At 55.3% G+C, this 16,481-nt stretch overlaps 1 protein-coding gene across 1 annotated transcript in view; it reads right to left on the reverse strand.

Moving 5' to 3' along the window:
* LOC123356399 (sodium channel protein type 4 subunit alpha-like) overlaps nucleotides 1-16,481 on the reverse strand; it is a 138,285-nt gene that overhangs the window by 17,498 nt on the left and 104,306 nt on the right. Inside the window, exons 16-21 of the mRNA XM_044999638.1 lie at nucleotides 11,658-11,787; nucleotides 9,441-9,595; nucleotides 6,379-6,552; nucleotides 2,773-2,895; nucleotides 1,208-1,486; nucleotides 10-63 (exon numbers count right to left, since the gene is read on the reverse strand). Coding sequence (XP_044855573.1) covers nucleotides 10-63; nucleotides 1,208-1,486; nucleotides 2,773-2,895; nucleotides 6,379-6,552; nucleotides 9,441-9,595; nucleotides 11,658-11,787 — 915 coding nt within the window. The remainder of the gene's footprint in view (nucleotides 1-9; nucleotides 64-1,207; nucleotides 1,487-2,772; nucleotides 2,896-6,378; nucleotides 6,553-9,440; nucleotides 9,596-11,657; nucleotides 11,788-16,481) is intronic.

The following is a 16,481-nucleotide window of genomic DNA, read 5'->3' on the forward strand; positions in this document are numbered from 1 at the left end:
TCACCTCACCTCGCGGGAGTCCACGGCCGCATACATGATGTCCATCCAGCCTTTGAAGGTGGCCTGCCGGGACAGCACAGAGCAGTGGAGTCAGGCCCCAGGGGAGCTCAGCACTTTGGCTGCTGAACATCTGGCCCCTGGGCTGTGGAATAACCAGGCTTAAATTCCTGCCCTAACTCAGGCAGAGCAAAGGGCTCCCGCATCCCTCAGAAGTGCGCTAGGGTCTATCACAGCCTCTACCGCTTGGACCCAAGATTCCAGCCGAGATGCGAGGAGCCTCCCCAATGAATGGGTCGCTGAAACCGAGACATGTCCAGGGGAAGTTCCCCCTTCGACAAATCGGCATTTGGACAAAAAAACCTCATGTCAAAAAATTCCCAACCAAACCCCCCACCCACACTCCATTCGGGGGGAGAAGCTACACTGATCCCTGGAGATGGCGCTTTACGTGTGTCTGGGGAGCCCGGAAAACTGCAGTGTCAGGCAATGAGGCAGGCTGGTGTCAACCACTGAGCTGGGCCAGGAGCTGCCTCAAGCTCCAGCTTTGCTAACCAGAAGTCTAGCTGACTCCTCGGCTTCCCAGTTAGCTTCCAGGCTGCATTTGTACAACACACAGCTAACTGATCACTGCCTAGCTGTTAACCTGTAGCACCTGATCCTGAGTCTCTGGCAATCAGGTGGTTGGACCATTCACTGCACCAGGAGCTGGAGCGGGCTTGGTGTTTGTGACTGAACAAAAGAGGGTGCATGTCTCGTTTCCTGCATTAGGTGGCATGACACCGCTGCAGGGGAAGCTGAGCACCAGACTGGTGATCAGCTAGGGCTGCACTGACCTGCACTGATCAGCTAGGTGCCAATCTGACCTGGAGAGGGTGACCTTGGGCAAGTCCCTTCCCCTTTCTGTGCCTCAGTTTCCCCCACCCCCTTCTGTAAAATGGGGCTAATCATTGGGTCCTGTCTATTTTTCCTGTAAGCTCTTTGGGACAGGGACGGTCACTCACTCTGCACTAGCACAGCAGAGCCCTGGTCTTGGTCAAAACTCTAGATGCTCCTGTCAGGTACATCATGATAAAATAGAGCCCAGCAACCTGATGCCTAGGGACTGCAGGGGAGCCTCTCACTCGGCATCTGACAGCTGCTCTGGCTGGGGGCTGTGCTAGCCTGGGGTTACCCCAGGCCAAGAGCTGCCGCGCGGCGGAGTACTTACCACCTGCAGCAGGGACAGGTAGCCCAAGCCCACGTTGTCGAAGTTGACCTTGACGTTTACCCAGCGCACCTGGTTGGTGTGGAGCAGCGCCAGGCAGTCGCTTTTGTTGTTCACCTCGCTGATGTCAAAGAGCTCGTCCGTAGTGGTGTTGATGCACCGGTAGTATTTCCCCGCAAACAGGTTCACCCCCATGATGCTGAATATCAGCCAGAAGATCAAGCAGACCAGCAGGACATTCATAATGGAGGGGATGGCACCCAGCAGGGCGTTGACCACCACCTGCAATGGGAGGGGAGAGAGGGGCTGGGCTGGCCTGCGGGAAACAACTCGGGACCTGGCGAGTGGCAGTTCTGTGGCTGGATGCTAGCTCTGCTGTTCGGATGGAATTACAGGTACCCCACACCTGGGAGCAGATGCGTCTCCTCAAAGCCACCTGGACAGGTTATTGTGCTGCAGGTACAGTTACCTGGAGTTCCTGTGTGAGGCACACCCCCCCACGGCCAGATTTGAGTCTCCCCACTCCACATAGCCGAGGAGCACACGGGATGCACCGCCCGGGAGAGATGGGACCTCGTCTAGCTAGAATGGGATTGTCAGGGACTGTCTACACTGCAGTCAGAGGTGTGATTGCAGCATGTGTAGACATACCCACGCTGGCTCTGATGTAGCTAGATCACTGAGTGCCAATACCAGGAAAGTCAAAGTAGCACGGGCGGTGGCACAGGTTAGTACCTTGGCCTCCTGGGCCTGCCGCTCCTCTTCCATTTCGAAGCTCTAGGCCGGCACTGTGGAGGAGAGAGGAGCGGGCAGCGGGCCAGGCACGGGCCAGATGTGGTGCAATCAAGGGCTGCACTTTGAGGGCATTAAAGTCCCTCATTGGAGCAACTGGGCTTCAAAGAGTGAGGCCCAGAGGAGAACATCTACCCAGCGGGCTGTGTTACCTCCAGGCACCACCAACGCCAGCGGGAGAGCGAGTCCGAGTCTACTGAATACAATTTGGGGGCCTGGCCTCTCTGTGCCCACCCCGTCCTTCCCTCAGCTCTGTGCAGGCAGCCACAAGCCAGGCAGGAAGTCCTGTCCCCTGCCCTCTGTGAGCACTTCGCACTCCCCATTGCTGGGTCTGTAAGGGAGCCAGTGTTGCCCACTCATTGCGAGTCTCAGGATAGTTGAGGATCTTGTTAAAGTCCCAGCTCCTGGAATCTGGTGATTTCATGAGCATTCTCGGCGTTCAGTAAAGAAGCAATGAGTCTGGCCCTTGTGATTGCAGAGAAAAGCTTCAACACGTGACCCCAAAAGACCAGCAAAGGAACTTGCCAAAGTTACTAGTTTTAGAATCTCATGATTTTAGGCCGATCTCCAATTTCCGAAGGCTGCGCTTTGGCAATGCGGGGCAGCCATTTCCTCTGCAAAGCCCTTTCTAGAAGCACCAGGGCACAGCTGGCTCTGTGTCCAACACATTGGTTCCCTCGGCCCTCACACCAAGAAGTACCTAGCGGTTCTCGGTCTACCAGGTGCCAACGACTCAGTCAGTCACACCTAGCCAGGAGACCTGGCGAAGGACCTACCCTCATGCCTTCGAATCTTGACAGAGCCCGCAGTGGTCGCAAAGCCCTCAGAGTCCTCAGCGATTTGATGGCGCCCAGTTCGGAATAGCCCAGCCAGTTTGCTGTCAAGCTGATAATGGAAACCTTGGGAGAAACCCAGAGCCGTTAGCAGCGGCGCTGATAGACCACAGGCAGCTCCAGAGGGGATGGCAACCTGCATAGGCGCCGACGTCCTCTGTTCCCAGGGGGGTGCTCGACCCCTGCTCTGCCCCAGGCCCCGCCCCCACTCCACCCTTCTCCCAAATCCCCACCCCGCCTCTTCCCACCCCTGCTTTTCCCCAGGCCCCGCCCCCACTCCACTCCTCCCCCCAAGCTCCCACCCCACGTCTTCTGCTCCCTCCCCCGCCTCTTCCTGCCCCTGCTCCTTCCCTACCCCCCCGCACCTCCTGCATGCCACTGAACAGCTGATTGGGGGGGCGGAGGTGCTGGCAGGGAGGGGGAGGAGCTGATCGGCGGGGCCGCTGGCAGGTGGGAGGTGCTGGGGCGGGGAGGAAGGGCTTTTTTTCCATGGGTGTTCCTGTGCCTGCAGGGCCTGTGCCTCATTGCCCATCCCTGATGGACATTCCCCAGCAGGAGGGTTGGCGCTCAGAGGCTCAGCCCACTGATTACGGTGTGAACTGGGGTTCAGGGGACCCTGCTTCTTTGCACATGTCCTGGGTGACCGTGGGCCAGTCCCTTGGGGGCGAGCTGCACAGCCTGGGCCCCATAGGTGGTGCATGACTCCTGTGTTGGGGGAGGCTGGGTGTGAGCGCTGGAAGCTCCCAAGAAGTGGGGGAGGCCACTGGCACCTGGACCATGGCCCCAGCTCCTGCTCCGCCCTGAGCCCCTCCCACCCCACCTCTTCCCCTGAGGCCCCGTCCCCACCCCGCCTCTTCCCCCAGGCCACTCCCACTCCGCCTCTTCCCCGGGGCCCTGCCCCCACTCCGCCTCTTCCCCCAGGCCCCGCCCCCACCCTGCCTCTTCCCCTGAGGCTCTGCCCCCACCCCGCCTCTTCCCCCAGGCCCCTCCCCCACTCCGCCTCTTCCCCGGGGCCCCGTCCCCACCCCGCCTCTTCCCCGGGGCCCCTCCCCCACTCAGCCTCTTCCCCGGGGCCCCGTCCCCACTCCGCCTCTTCCCCCAGGCCCTGCCCCCACTCCGCCTCTTCCCCTGAGGCCCCGTCCCCACTCCGCCTCTTCCCCCCGGCCCTGCCCCCACTCTGCCTCTTCCCCTGAGGCCCCGTCCCCACTCCGCCTCTTCCCCCAGGCCCCTCCCCCACCCCGCCTCTTCCCCTGAGTCCCCGTCCCCACCCTGCCTCTTCCCCAGGGCCCCGTCCCCACCCCGCCTCTTCCCCGGGGCCCCGTCCCCACTCCGCCTCTTCCCCTAGGCCCCTCCCCCACTCCGCCTCTTCCCCTGAGGCCCTGCCCCACTCAGCCTCTTCCCCGGGGCCCCTCCCACTCCACCTCTTCCCCCAGGCCCCGTCCCCACTCAGCCTCTTCCCCGGGGCCCCGTCCCCACTCCGCCTCTTCCCCTGAGGCCCTGCCCCACTCAGCCTCTTCCCCAGGGCCCCGTCCCCACCCCGCCTCTTCTCCAGGGCCCCGTCCCCACCCCGCCTCTTCCCCGGGGCCCCGTCCCCACTCAGCCTCTTCCCCGGGGCCCCGTCCCCACCCCGCCTCTTCTCCAGGGCCCCGTCCCCACCCCGCCTCTTCTCCAGGGCCCCGTCCCCACTCAGCCTCTTCCCCGGGGCCCCGTCCCCACCCCGCCTCTTCTCCAGGGCCCCGTCCCCACCCCGCCTCTTCCCCCAGGCCCCTCCCACTCCGCCTCTTCCCCCAGGCCCCTCCCACCCCGCCTCTTCCCCTGAGGCCCCTCCCACTCCACCTCTTCCCCTGAGGCTCCCCCACGTGCTGCTTGCTCCTCTCCTTTCCTGAGCTCCCCCCTCCCCCACTGCTCGCTCTCTCCTCTCTGCCCCCACCCACTGCTCATGTCTCACTGCCCCCTCCCCAAGGCCCTGCCCCTCGTGTCTCTCTGCCTCCTCCCCTAGAGAGGCATAAGCGGTGGGCAGGGGGTGTAGGGGGAGAGGCAGAGCAGGGGCCGGAAGAGGGGCGAGGCCTCGGGCAGAGTGCAGGCAGGGCCACGGTCCGGGCACCAGTGGTGCCCCCATGTCTCGGGAGCTTCACAGGCGGTGGGCCCACAGCTGCCATTTCTTGCCCCATTTGGGGAGACCGAGCCCCTCCTACCCACTGCCCATGCCAGGCAACGAGCCTCTGAGCTGGGGCCGACAGACCCAGGCTTGCTCTGCCGTGCTACAAGCTCTGTAGATGCCACGGCCCAGGGTCTGGCACCTCGGGAGGGCTTCACACTCCAAGCCCTGGCCTCAGCTGCAGCTTCAGTGCTGGGCTTTGTGGGGAAGAAAGGGGGCCAGTGCTAGGTTTGGGGGGAGAAGGGGGGCCAGGGCTGGGGAGGGGGAGAAGGGGGGTCAGTGCTGGCGATGCAAGGGGGGGTCAGTTCTGGGTTTGGGGGAAAGGGGGTCAGTGCTGGGGTAGGGAGGAGAAGGGGGGTCAGTGCTGGGGTTGGGGATAGAAGGGGGTCAGTGCTGGGTTTGGGGGAGCAGGGGGGTCAGTGCTGGATTTGGGGGGAGAAGAGGGGTCAGTGCTGGGGTTGGGGATAGAAGGGGGTCAGTTCTGGGTTTTGGGGGAGAAGGGGGGTCAGTGCTGAGGTAGGGAGAAGGGGGTCAGTGCTGGGGTTAGTGGGGAGAAGGGGGGTCAGTGCTGGGGTTTGGGGGGAGAAGAGGTGGTCAGTGCTGGGATTTGGGGGAGAAGGGGGGTCAGTGCTGGGGTTGGGGATAGAAGGGGGTCAGTGCTGGGTTTGGGGGAGAAGGGGGGTCAGTGCTGGATTTGGGGGGAGAAGAGGGGTCAGTGCTGGGGTTGGGGATAGAAGGGGGTCAGTTCTGGGTTTGGGGGAGAAGGGGGGTCAGTGCTGAGGTAGGGAGGAGAAGGGGGTCAGTGCTGGGGTTTGGGGGGAGAAGAGGGGGTCAGTGCTGGGGTTTGGGGGAGAAGGGGGGTCAGTGCTGGGGTTTGGGGGGAGAAGGGGGGTCAGTGCTGGGGTTTGGGGGTTCAAGAGGATCAGTGTTGAGGTAAAAAGGGGTTCAGTGTTGTGAGTGTCACTCTTAGAGTGGAAAGGCCTTTTCGAATGGGATGGTTTTCAGTGCTCACTCTGCATTTGCCTGCTCTCTGGACGCCTGTCCCACAGCCAGGTCCCCAAACACGGATCTGGGCCATGTCAGAGCACTATGTGCTGGAGCCACATTGGAACACTGCACCCTGGAACGCTGCTGGGAGCACCCCATCAAGCCCAGTCCCCCATCCCACTCAGCGTGGGAGCAGCCTGGGCTGTGGCCTCTTTTAGAGCCTGCATGGAGCAGAGATTCTGCATTCTCAGACTCAAATGGCCCTTGACCCAGAGATGCTACATTTCCCGTGCCCCAGAGCTACCCCTTTGCCCTTTGCTGCAGAAATATCTGCTGATTGCTAATGTAAAGCTCCAAAGCATGGAGATGCTCTTTCCTGCTCCATTGCTCGAGCAGCAACTTACATCCACGATGAGAAAATCGAGCCAGCACCAGGCGTTGGTGAAATACACCTTGAAACCATAGGCCACCCACTTGAGTAGCATCTCGAGGACAAACACGTAGGAGAAGATCTTGTCAGCGTGCTCCAGGATCGTGCGGATCACCTTCCGCTGCTCAATGTAGATGTCTTCAAAAGCCTAGAAGAGGCGCAGAGCTAGATGAGTTGGGCTTCCGTGAGATGGGCTCCCAGCAGAGGAATTCACGGCTACAGTGGGACAGGAGAGCAGCAGCCGGACTGAGGCCTTTCTCCTTTTGCTACATTTAAAGGGCTCTGATGGTTTTAAAGGGCAAAAATTTCTAAAGCACTTCAGTGACTTAGGAGCCAAAAGCCCATTTTAAAAAGTACAGACACTTAGTGCCAGATTTTGAAAGGTAGTTGGGCACCCAAAGATGCCAATGAAATCAATGGGAGATAGGCACAGAGGGCATTTGAAAATCCCACTGTGTGCCTAGTTGCATCTTTAGGCACCTAAATACCTCTGAAATTCTGAGCCCTTGGAGCCTATGTCCATTGACAGTGGCACTCCTAAGTGCCTAAATCACTTCTGAAAATTGGACATGGGCCCCTAAGTCACTTAGACACATAAGAAAATGTTACCCCCAGAGTTGCAGGGAGGAAAGTCTCAGGAATGCAAACAAGGACTGATTTTTGTAGCCCAGGTGTATTCACTCCAAATATTTAAAGGGAACCAAAACCAAGCTGATCCATGACTTATTGTCTGACCAACTTCAAAACCAGCACTCAAGCACTAGGATAGCAAAGCAACCAGCTGCTAATGCTAAACCAATCAATACAATAATCTTTTCTGATGGGTGTCCCCTGACAGCCAGGGCCACAGAGCTGATGAAAAGTGATAAAACCATCCCTGTAAAATCAAGCCACCATTACGAAAAAGTTCTTCGGCAATGTTGAAGAGTGGGTGGTATTTGCCAAGGGAGAATGGGCTATATGCCCTGCAGCCCAGCCACCCGAGCAGACCCACAGTCATCTAAGACATGCTAGGGGGACGGAGCTGCAAAAGCTGTGATTTGTCTCTGACACCATCTTTCAAAGAGCAGAGCCCTGGGGCAGTGGAGAGGAAGGGTGTCTCCTGGAGCTTTGGGAGTCCCTAGGAATGGCCAATTTTGGGGCCATTCGAGGCTTTTATAATCTAGGTTGCAAATCTTTGGGGATTACAGAAATCCCTTCCAAATAGGAACAAATTAAATGAAGTTTCCCGGAGTGTGCGGGAGTTGTGAGCAATCTCATTTATTCATCTAAATGAATCATTAATATTGAACATAAGAATGGCCACATTGGGTCAGACCAAAGGTCCATCTAGCCCAGTGTCCTGTCTTCCAACAGCGGCCAATGCCAGGTGCCCCAGAGGGAATGAACAGAACAGGTCATCATCAAGTAATCCATCCCCTGTCGCCCATTCCCAGCTTCTGGCAAACAGAGGCTAGGGACACTCCCTGCCCATCCTGGCTAATAGCTATTGATGGACCTGTCCTCCATTAACTTCTCTAGTTCTTTTTTGAACCCTGTTATAGTCTTTGCCTTCACAACATCCTCTGGCAAAGAGTTCCACAGGTTGACTGTGCATTGTGTGAAAAAATACTTCCTTTTGTTTGTTTTAAACCTGCTGCTTATTCATTTCATTTGGTGACCCCTAGTTCTTGTGTTATGAGAAGGAGTAAATGACACTTTCTTATTTACTTTCTCCACATCAGTCATGATTTTATAGACCTCAATCATATCTCCCCTTAGTATCCTCTTTTCGAAGCTGAAAAGTCCCAGTCTTATTAATCTCTCCTCATACAACAGCCGTTCCATACCCTTAATAATTTTTGTTGCCCTTTTCTGAACCTTTTCCAAGTCCAATATATCTTTTTTTGAGATGGGGCAACCACATCTGCACGCAGTATTCAAGATGTGGACATACCATGGATTTATATAAAGGCAATATGATATTTTCTGTCTTATTATCTATCCCTTTCTTAATGATTCCCAACATTCTGTTCACTTTTTTGACTGCCGCTGCGCATTGAGTGGAGGTTTTCAGAGAACTATCCACAATGACTCTAAGATCTCTCTCTTGAGTGGTAACAATTAATTTAGACCCCATCATTGTATATGTATAGTTGGAATTATGTTTTCCAATGTGCATCACTTTTTGCATTTATTAACATTGAATTTCATCTGCCATTTTGTTGCCCAGTTACCCAGTTTTGTGAGATCCTTTTGTAGCTATTCACAGTCTGCTTGGGACTTAACTATCTAGAATAAATTTTTATCATCTGCAAATTTTGCCACCTCACTGTTTACCCCTTTTTCCAGATCATTTATGAATATGTTGAATAGGACTGGGCCCAGTATAGACCGCTGGGGGACACCACTATTTACCTCTCTGCATTCTAAAAACTGACCTACCCTTTGTTCCCTACCTTTTAACCAGTTACTGCTCTATGAGAGAACCTTCCCTCTTATCCTATGACAGCTTACTTTGCTTGGGAGCCTTTGGTGAGGGACCTTGTCAAAGGCTTTCTGAAAATCTAAGTACACTATATCTACTGGATCCTCTTTGTCCACATGCTTGTTGACTCCCTCAAATAATTCTAGTAGATTGGTGAGGCATGATTTCCCTTTACAAAAACCATGTTGACTCTTCCCCAACAGGTTGTGTTCATCTGTGTGTCTGATAATTTTGTTCTTTACTATAGTTTCAACCAGTTTGCCCATTACTGAAGTCAGTCTTACTGGCCTGATGGCATTTTACTGTTCAACATTAAGTATTTTGCCACTGATCAAAGCAAAACATCTCCAGTTGTGGTGCTTAGCCCACAGCCCCAAACTGCCTCCCCGACCTGGCCAGGTGCCCAAAGCACTGGATGCTGATCCTTTAGCTTCATATCCAATTCACCTCCTTTTAGGGAGTATCTGGTGCTGCCACAAAGCCTGCACCAGACTTTCGGTCCCACAATCCAGGGGGCTCGGTGCAGGGCACATGGGGGATTTGGCGCGGGACCGAAACCTGTGACTCACCAGCGCTCCACTACTGAGGAGGATCATGAAGATGATAAAGGTCTCGAACCAGTTGTGCTCGACAATCTTGAAACAGGTTTTCCGAAGGTTCCACCAGATCTTCCCCTTGTTGGTTGTGATGTCGACGTAGAGGAAAGGAAAGCGCCGCACGCAGGCTGGGACGGGGGGGAGCAGAGAGGCACCTGTTAGCTCCTGAGCCACGGCATGGCACACGCAGACGCAGGGCCAGCACCCTCTCTGGGGAGCTGCAGGTGGCAGAGTCGTCTTCCGGTGCAGCGAGCCAGCCAGGTGCTGCTCTGCCAGACTGCCAGGCCTGGGTGGCCACACACCAGGGCAAGCTGGGCCTGGCAGGGCAGAGCCGGTCCAGCCTGGAGACAGGTGAATTTGACACATCTGCCAGGAACCTGCCCAGCGGGATGGACTAGGCCAGGGTGTAAAGCTGCTCACCTGGGTCAGGATGCTGTGGCATTGCCGCCTGCCCTCGCCTGGGGGCGCACCTCCTCTGGGGCATACGGCCCAAAACCATACATCCCATCACCCCCCTGCTGCCCCCCTACCCCGGCCCTCTTGGCTGCTCCTCTGACCTCTGCCCTACACCAGCCCCCACCCTCCACCCCTCATCTGCACCAGCCCCCTTGACCCCTCCCCTGCACTAGCCCCCCCGCCCCTCCCCTACACCGGTCCCCACCCCCACCCCTCCCCTGCATCAGCCCCTCTGACCCCCTCCCCTGCACTAGCCCCCTGCCCCTCCCCTACACCGGTCCCCACCCCCACCCCTCCCCTGCATCAGCCCCTCTGACCCCTCCCCTGCAGTAGCGCCCCGCCCCTCCCCTACACCGGTCCCCACCCCCACCCCTCCCCTGCATCAGCCCCTCTGACCCCTCCCCTGCACTAGCCCCCCGCCCCTCCCCTACACCGGTCCCCACCCCCACCCCTCCCCTGCATCAGCCCCTCTGACCCCCTCCCCTGCACTAGCCCCCCGCCCCTCCCCTACACCAGTCCCTACCCCCACCCCTCCCCTGCATCAGCCCCTCTGACCCCTCCCCTGCACTAGCCCCCCGCCCCTCCCCTACACCGGTCCCCACCCCCACCCCTCCCCTGCATCAGCCCCTCTGACCCCCTCCCCTGCACTAGCCCCCCGCCCCTCCCCTACACCGGTCCCCACCCCCACCCCTCCCCTGCATCAGCCCCTCTGACCCCCTCCCCTGCACTAGCGCCCCGCCCCTCCCCTACACCAGTCTCCACCCCCACCCCTCCCCTGCATCAGCCCCTCTGACCCCCTCCCCTGCACTAGCCCCCCGCCCCTCCCCTACACCGGTCCCCACCCCCACCCCTCCCCTGCATCAGCCCCTCTGACCCCTCCTCTACCTGCCCCCGCCCCTCCCTAGCACCAGTTCTTTCCTCACTCCACTCCCTCTCCTGCCTCTCCTTTCTGCTCCTTAACACCAGCCCCTCCTTTTCTTCCCTCTTTCTTTCTCTGTCCCCAACAACAGCCCCTCTCCCCCTCCTCCCCCGCTTCCCCTTTGCCTTTCCCCCTCCAGGCCTTGCCTGCCCAAACCTGGTCCATGTACAATTCCTGACCTGCTGCAGGGCCCCTGCCTCCCACCACCAGCCCTGGCTAGCGCTGGCCATGCTGCACCCTCCACCCCTGGGAAAACTCTCAATGGAGGGGGCTGGCACCCTTTGCGCCGGCGCCTGTCTCAGCCTGGGAAGCATTGTGCTTGTGAGTTCTGGGGTGGGATCTGGTGTGGTGCTGCCATGAGTTTGGGGTGGGATTCCTTGAGGGGGGGTGGGATCTCAGGGGGGGTGGGATCCCTGGGGGGCTGTGTGAATTTGGGATGGGATCCCATGGGTGTTGGGACCCCAGGGCATTGAGAGCCCATGGAGCTCTGTGAGTTTGGGGTGGGAGCTGACCATGCTGGACCTTTCTCTGCTACGCCCATGATGAACGATTTGTTCCCCAGGTAGGTGCTTATCGACAGGGATCGAGTGACCCCTGACCTGTCCCTTTGTTAAGCTAACTAGACTGAGCTCCTGGAGTCTGTCACTGCCGAGCTAGTTCTCTACCCATGGCCCATTCTCTGTTGGTTTCAGGGCAGCTGTGCTGCGTTTTGCAGGCACACCTGGTGCTCTGGGATCATACCAGGACGGGGTAACCCTCCACCCTCCTGCTCCCCCGGTGCCTCTCTCCACAGGGTCACTGCGTGGCTCCCTTACCCTCAGTGAAGCACTCCTCAGGCCCCTGGCCCTCAGCAGCCTCGTCTGCAGCCTCCTCCGCCTCCACCTCTAGCGCCTTGTAATCCACAGTGCTGCACATGGATGATGTGCTGCCGCTGGACAGCGGCTTCTGTGGAGAGCAGGGACGGAGACAGACTCAGCCCAGGGCTCCAGCAGGCACCAGGGACAGAGTCACAAATAGGAGACACCCCAAATGCTGGGAGTGGCTAATGCACCAGTAACAAACGGCTTCACACTTTGGAGACCAAATGCTTCCAGGGAGCAATAGAGGCCTCATCTTGGGCATGGATGGGTGTGGTTACAGCACAGGTTGGGCAGGGCTGGATTAGTGCAATTCTGAGAGACGTAGTTAAAGCCAACCTAAGCCCTTAGGTTGACAATGGAAGAACTCCTCCCTTGACCTTGCTACTGTCTCTCAAGGAGGTGGATAACTACAGCGATGGCCAAACCCCTTCTGTCTCCATAGCAAGTGGCTACACTATAGTAGCGAAGCTGCCGCAGCGCTGCTGTAGCACTTGTAGTCTAGACATACCACAATTCTATGCCCAGGCATGGCAGGTGGGCGGTGAGAAGCCCTGGCAGGGTGCACCCTGGGGTCTTGCCTCCCCAAGGCAGGGCTTGGGGAGTGGATCTGGGTGAGTGGGCTGCACCAGTGGCTCTCCATCTTTCCAGACTATTGCACCTCTTTCAGGAGTCTGATCTGTATGGTGTACCCCCAAGTTTCACCTCACTTCAAAACTATCTGCTTACAAAATGAGACATAAAAATACAAGTGTCGCAGCACACTATTACTGAAATATTGCTGACTTTCTCCTTTTTACCATGCAATTATAAAAGCGATTGGAATATAAATATTGCACTTACATGTCAGTGTATAGTATATAGAGCGGTATAAATACATCATTGTCTGTATGAATTTTAGTTTGTACTGATTTTGCTAGTGCTTTTCATGTTGTAAAACTAGGCAAATATATAGATAAGTTAATGTACCCTCTGGAAGACCTCTGTGTACCCCCAGGGATAAATGTACCCCTGGTTGAGAACCACTGAGCTGCACTACGCCCAGGGGGATCAGGGAGTGGGGGTGATTGAAACTTTTGGAAACAGGAGTTTGTTAGTCCAAAAATGGCAATTTTGAAAATGAATATTTTCACCAAAAATTGCCATCTTAAATAAAAAGTTCTTGGTGAATTTTCTCAGGATGTTTTTATTCACTTTTGTTTTTAATCAACAACATGATGGATGTGGATACTGATGTCTGCAAATGATTTTTATGTTTTGGATAAAAATTGCAATACAAATTTCTTGCAAAAAATGTGGAAACCCACAAAACTGCTGGGAACTCTGCAAAACAAAAACCACCATGAAAGACCCTCTCTGTTGCCCCCGCAGGCAGCTACAGGATCAGACTTTTTCAGTTTAAATCAAAGTGGCCATCCACTTCTGCTTCAGGTGAGATGTTACAAGTAAGAATCAGGAAGCCAGAAGCTGCAGAATCAAAGGAAGGAAGCAGCACAATTCCTGGTGTGGCTTGCATCAGAGAGCTTGTCCCAGCAATGGTGGTGCAGGGGGAGAGCCGTGTCACAGCCTATGGGTGTGCTGATCATATGGAGAGAGCTCACCCCTGCAAAGGCGTTGCCACTTTTGATGAGCTGTGTTTCTCGAGCATTTCCCAAGTTCCCAAACGCTAGCTGGTTGGGAATTTTCTAGAGAAACATTATTTTCATTGGAAAAATGGTGATTTGACAAAAGCTAAACTGTTGGTGAGAAAGGGCCAGTTTGGCTGAATCTCCCATTTAAAATTTTTTTTTTGAAAAAACAAACAAATGTTTGGAAGTGTCAAAATGTCATGTTTTGATAATTTCGAGTCAAAAACCTTGGTTTCCCAGTTTTAAAAAGTTGTCTGCTTGCAATTTTAGTTAATTTACACTAAAAAAAGGTGAAAAAAGTAAAAAAAATGGAAACATTCGAAATGAGCGAATGACACATTTCATTTGACCTTGTCCAGATTCTTTTTGGGATGATCCATGTGCAAAATTTGTCAAGATTCTGCTTTTTGTTCCAATTCAGAACAGAAACACTTCCAAAAGCTCACAAGATCTTGCAAGACGGAAAAGCCATTTCCCACCCAGCTCTATCCAAAATCTCTGAATGCTTCTCATTGCCCTGGTCCTGTCCCTGGGCTACCAACCCCACTGAAATCCCCGACAAATGCCCTTTGTTATAATTAGACCAGCAGAAACCTGGGCTCCCGGAATCCTGTTTATCTCAAATATTTCTGGCTCCACTTACTCTGAAGAGCTTTTAGGACAAAGTTCACTCCAGTGCAAAACCTGGATTCCAAATAGTTTTCACCCAGTAGAACTGACTCTGAATCTTGCCTTGGCTGGGCTCCCAGAAAGCACTCTGCAACCTCCAGTGGGTTAGCTAAGAAGAGAAAAATCTTAGCAAATCTCCAGGGATCCTCCTATTTTTATCTGTCTTTCCTGCTTCAATAGCCAGTTTTATCCAATGTGCTGAGCGGCCATGTGGTAGGTAGAGACACATCTACAGACCTGTACATTCTACACAGCAACAAGTGACCCCATGATAAGGACCTGATATGAAGGGGTATCTTGTGTGCAATTGGCATGTGCACGGTAGGGCTAATCTCCCCCAAGGTCACTAGCAAGTGTCAGGGCATTCAATCAATCACAGATGAGACAGAGATTCTGGAGCCAAGGGGCGCAGGTGGCAACTTATGGCCCCAAAAGTTTCAGCCATCGCTCATACTGGGCATTGTATCCACCGGGGGTGAGATACGCCAGCTGCTCTGCGTTGATTCACTGGACACTGCAGCCGACAAGGTAGCCAGTAGCCAGCCGATTTGGCCATGTTGCCCTGTGGAGCTAACATGTCCCAGTTTCTCACTGGAGTTCAGAAAGTGTGGGAAAGGAAGGAAGCAGAGGAGGATCAGAAGCGCTAGAACAGAGCTAAGCTCACCCATGCTCCCACATATGAGGGCCACACATGAGCCATTTGCCACAGGAGCTAGCCCGGCCAAGGTACACGGTAAGGTAAACAAATTGTTCCAAATGCCTGTGAAGGGATCCAGAAAGGCAAAGGAGACGCATGAGCCAGGCTGGTGAGACTGACAACAGATGCCTCCATCCCAGCCATTGCTCCAGCCAATGCTTGGAACAGCTTCTGAATGTGGGTCACTGGAATACCCCAGCTGCTCCAAACACAAGTAGAAAAAATTCCCTTCCAGCAGCCCCCAGCGCTTCCCACTCTCCGCACTTTGCCGCCAGTAGGCAGAACCCCACATGGAGAGCTGTGGTTGGCATCACATACATGGCTTCAGAGAACGCTCGGTATTGTTCTGTTCTTCCCTTCCCTATCCCCGTCGCTGGAATTCATTTTGGCTATGACCATGTCCTCTGAACTCCCCCAGTGCCTCCTGGGAGGTGTAGTACCTATGCAGACTAGCACAGAACGGAATGCTTCTTGCCCCTGTTCACTTAGGTGAGCCAGGCTCCCTGGCTCGACTTTATCTCCCTTGATGCACTACAGTCATGTGACTCCCAAGAGGCACTGCGACCATTCAAACAAATGGAAGGCTGTAGTGCATCATGGGTGGTGTAGCCTTCCCCATAGAGGAGAATGGGAGCATGAGGTATCTGAACTATACCTCCCATGAGTCACCTGCATATTTTGTTACCTTGTTGTTTATTTCCTCTCTAGACTGCTAAAGAAAATGCTACAAAGACCCCATGGGAGAGCTGCCCCAGCACACTGACCCTTTCTTTAGGACCTTCTGGTCAGCTTTCAGTCCCCTGTTTGAATGGATTTTTCAAGGCAGATCCTGTGGACGCAGTATCCAATGCTTCTCCTATACTCATGTATACTTACATCACAGTTACTATCAAAAGTGTAATCAATGTATAATGCAGAATTGATGATAAGAGAGGCAACAGCCACTCCATAACTAAGGCTCCTGCAAGGTTCCCCTGTTTAGTCCCTATGATAACTTTGCCTTGGAACATGAATTTGCCTTGGAAAGTACCATATTTACTGTGAAGGCAAAGAAGAATGTTTCTGCAAAGTTTGAGAAGAATCTGTCAAGCATTTTTGAGTAACAGCCCATTTTTGAGTAACAGCCCGCCACTGAATTACCGCCGAAGCGGGACCCGCCGCCGAAGTGCAGCTGGGTCTTTGGCGGTAATTCGGCAGCAGGGGGCCCTTCCGCTCCGGGACCCGCTGCCAAAGTGCCCCGAAGACCCGCTGCAGGGGCCCCCTGCTGCCAAATTACCGCCAAAGACCCGGCTGCACTTTGGCGGCGGGTCCCGCTTCGGTGGTAATTCGGCGGTGGGGGGCCCCCACCGCGGTCTTCGGGGGACTTTGGCAGCGGGTCCCGGAGCAGAAGGACCCCCCACTGCCGAATTACCGCCGAAGCGGGGGTCCCCCGCCGCCGAAGAACCCAGACCCCCGGAATCCTCTGGGCGGCCCTGATTTCAAGGGTGAATAACCTCCAGCTTTAGGAGGGAAGTAGCCATCCAGGGCACAGCCAGAGAAATAATGACTCAAACTGGGCGACTGAGTTTCTTAGAAGCAGTAGGAGAATCTGTTCCTTGTGTGGAGAAACAGGGAGAAAAGCTTAGTAGCGGATCACACCCATTCCTCGTAATTCCGCCACAGGGAGTTCCCAGCAGCTACCCAAGGCTGGGGCAGAGTGAGCAGCCCAGAGAGCATGCAGGCCTGGTGCACAAGTCAAAGCTAGGTCAGTGTAACCAGGGAAAAATCCACACTCCTGAGCGCAGTAGC

This window comes from Mauremys mutica, chromosome 25, assembly GCF_020497125.1.
Source record: "Mauremys mutica isolate MM-2020 ecotype Southern chromosome 25, ASM2049712v1, whole genome shotgun sequence".
In the NCBI taxonomy this organism is placed as follows: Eukaryota; Metazoa; Chordata; order Testudines; family Geoemydidae; genus Mauremys; species Mauremys mutica.